General features: G+C 56.4%; 1 protein-coding gene across 1 annotated transcript in view; it reads right to left on the minus strand.

The window, feature by feature from the left end:
- LOC105302850 (transmembrane channel-like protein 3) overlaps positions 1–2,461 on the minus strand; it is a gene marked incomplete at its 3' end in the record, with an annotated part of 16,321 nt that overhangs the window by 12,082 nt on the left and 1,778 nt on the right. The window contains exon 2 of the mRNA XM_023520942.1: positions 1,188–1,331. Coding sequence (XP_023376710.1) covers positions 1,188–1,331 — 144 coding nt within the window. The remainder of the gene's footprint in view (positions 1–1,187; positions 1,332–2,461) is intronic.

The following is a 2,461-nucleotide window of genomic DNA, read 5'->3' on the forward strand; positions in this document are numbered from 1 at the left end:
CCTGAGAGCCAGTCCTGGAGGGCAGCGCCTGAAGTGGGGGCCCGGGGAAGGTGCAAGCCGCTGGGAAGGAAACGCGGGCTGCGTGGCGGGTTTAGGGGGTAGGGGCCGTCTGCTTGGCAGAGACACAGGCACCGAACAGGAAGGCGGGGCAGTGGGCCTAACGCTGACAAGGTGTCCTGTTTCTTTAGGGACATCCATTCACAGGTCAGTGGCAGCGGTCACTGAGGCCACTCTACTCCCTGCCTGTGCTGTGAGCCCGCACAGCGGTGTCACGGTCACTGCTCAGTCACAGGGCATGGCTGCCACACAGCAGGACAGTGCTGGGCGCCCACGTGGGTGATTTCACGCCACCAGGAACTGCCACAGACGGGCCGAGTGCGCCTGAGCCACGCCTGAGCCACACCTGCGCTGTCCCCGTGTCTTGACTGGGTGGTCTGCGGGCGCCCGGGGTTCTGTCACCCGACGCGTGACAGAGTTCGGAAATCCTGCTGCAGGAGGTGGGTGCCACATTTTGCCATCCCTTCCACCTTAAAGGGAAAGGCCCTGGCGTTTAGAGGCACTGACGACCCGACATCCGAGGCCGGGGACCGCGAGCGTAGCGTCTGATGCAGGCGGGCTGCCTCCAGACCGTTAGCTCTTTGCCATCACCTAAGCGGACTGACAGGGCTGTTAGTGTCATGGAAACGCGGTTTCCCATGCAGAGCTCCCCAAGGGGAGGCGCCAGCCAGGTAAGATGAGCATGTTTTCATGTGGATCCTGGACGGAAAGGGGCGCAAGGTCATGAATCCCCAGCTGGGCGGGTCGCCGCGGCTGTCCTGCCCCGGCCTGTACCTCCTTTGGGGAAAGGTTTTAAGCCAGCCCCGCCCATCGTTCTGTGTGACTGTCCTCAATTTGGCTCCAATAAACTCTTAGAACAATTCCTTACAGGTTTGGATGTTTCTTACATCAACAAAATTATACACTTTTCTTTGGGGAGTGAGGGGGGGCTGCTTCTTTTGTTCACCTCTAGACACAATGCTAAAATCTAGTGTTTGAAAAGGAGGTAGAAGACCCAAAACTTCCAACACACATCCCCCAACCCAGACACACACAAGAACAGGCCGCCTCGAGGCCCTGCCTGGGCCAGCCAGACCCCGCAGGTGTCTCTGTGGCCTGCCATCGCCAGAAGCTGCTGCGGAGGCCCTTACCTCAGTGCCCTCAGCTTCTGTCCCATGGTCCAGGGTCTGCAGCGAATGTTCGCCATGAGGTCCTTCTGGAACTGGATGTTCTGGAAGATTTGCTCTGGATCGCTGCTGTCCCCCGTGTCATCAGCACTCAGGCTGGAGTCCAGGCTGCCGGGCGGACCGGGGCGTCGAGGGAGAGATGTGTTAGCAGAACCGCGTCCGGCGGAGACCCTGCCCCAGGGCCACCTGCGTGGAGCGTGTGTGGCGAGTGGGGGGCTGCGGGGGGCGAGGGAATGCAGCAGTGTCAGCCGCCCCCTGAAACACTTTGCGCCCTGTCGCTTTGGTGGGTCATGAAAGAAGATGGTGTCTCAGCGTGAGAGATTCTCAGAAGACTTCGTGAAAGGAGGCAAGAGGGTGCTTGCTCCTTTATCCACGATTCCTCAAAAGCAGCGTCTTGGGTGGCAAAACGTCTTTTTCAGGCTCACTGAAGGGGTCGGCTAATCTTACCAACAGGACTCCTGCCTGCTCCCTGCTCTGGATGAAAAATAATGAGAAACCAAACTCTGCCACCCAGAGACCCCTCCCTGCTTTCCCACGTCAATCCACTTAAAACCTGACCTAACAGAGGCAGAGCAGGCAGTGACTTCAGTGAACAAGACACCAGCTAAGTGAATTTACGGGACCGATAGTTCAGGGAAAGAGTTCCTCTCTAGGAGAAGGACTTTTCAACAAGCAGCAACATTTACTCCCAGTAACAGTTACTATGATAATCTTAATGTAACTTTCCAGGAAGACACAGAATTTTCTCCTATGGCTATGAGGCTCTTAAAAAAAAGGAAAAGAAAAAAATTCTTTTTTCTCTAATTCAGGTTGTTTTACTCAGAGTAGAATTTTCTTGCATTTCTCTAAATTCACGAAGGTTTTCATCCACCTTTATAAATATTTAGCAAATGCGAACAGAGTCCCCCACGCTCACCAGCCTGAAGCTGTTCCCAACAGACAGCTTGTTTGTTAAGACACACACATTATTTGCTGTCTGTTGACACTGCTGATTGAGTAAACAGAGAGAGACAGATCGAGCGTGTCTGTGGGTCTGGCCAGTGATCGAGCAGGTTCGGGTTCAGGCTCTCGGGTCTGGATCCCTCGGGTCAGGGAGCGGGCAGAGCCACCTCCCTCTATGTGCCCGCTGAGGTCACCCCCCACCCCAGCTGTGCAGGGCCTGGAGGGGGGCGTCTGAGCTCATCCTGAAGCAGTGCCGAGCGGGACGGGGCCTTGGTCCTCGGGAGGCATGTGCGGGG

Source organism: Pteropus vampyrus, unplaced genomic scaffold (genome assembly GCF_000151845.1).
Source record: "Pteropus vampyrus isolate Shadow unplaced genomic scaffold, Pvam_2.0 Scaffold286, whole genome shotgun sequence".
Taxonomy (NCBI): domain Eukaryota; kingdom Metazoa; phylum Chordata; class Mammalia; order Chiroptera; family Pteropodidae; genus Pteropus; species Pteropus vampyrus.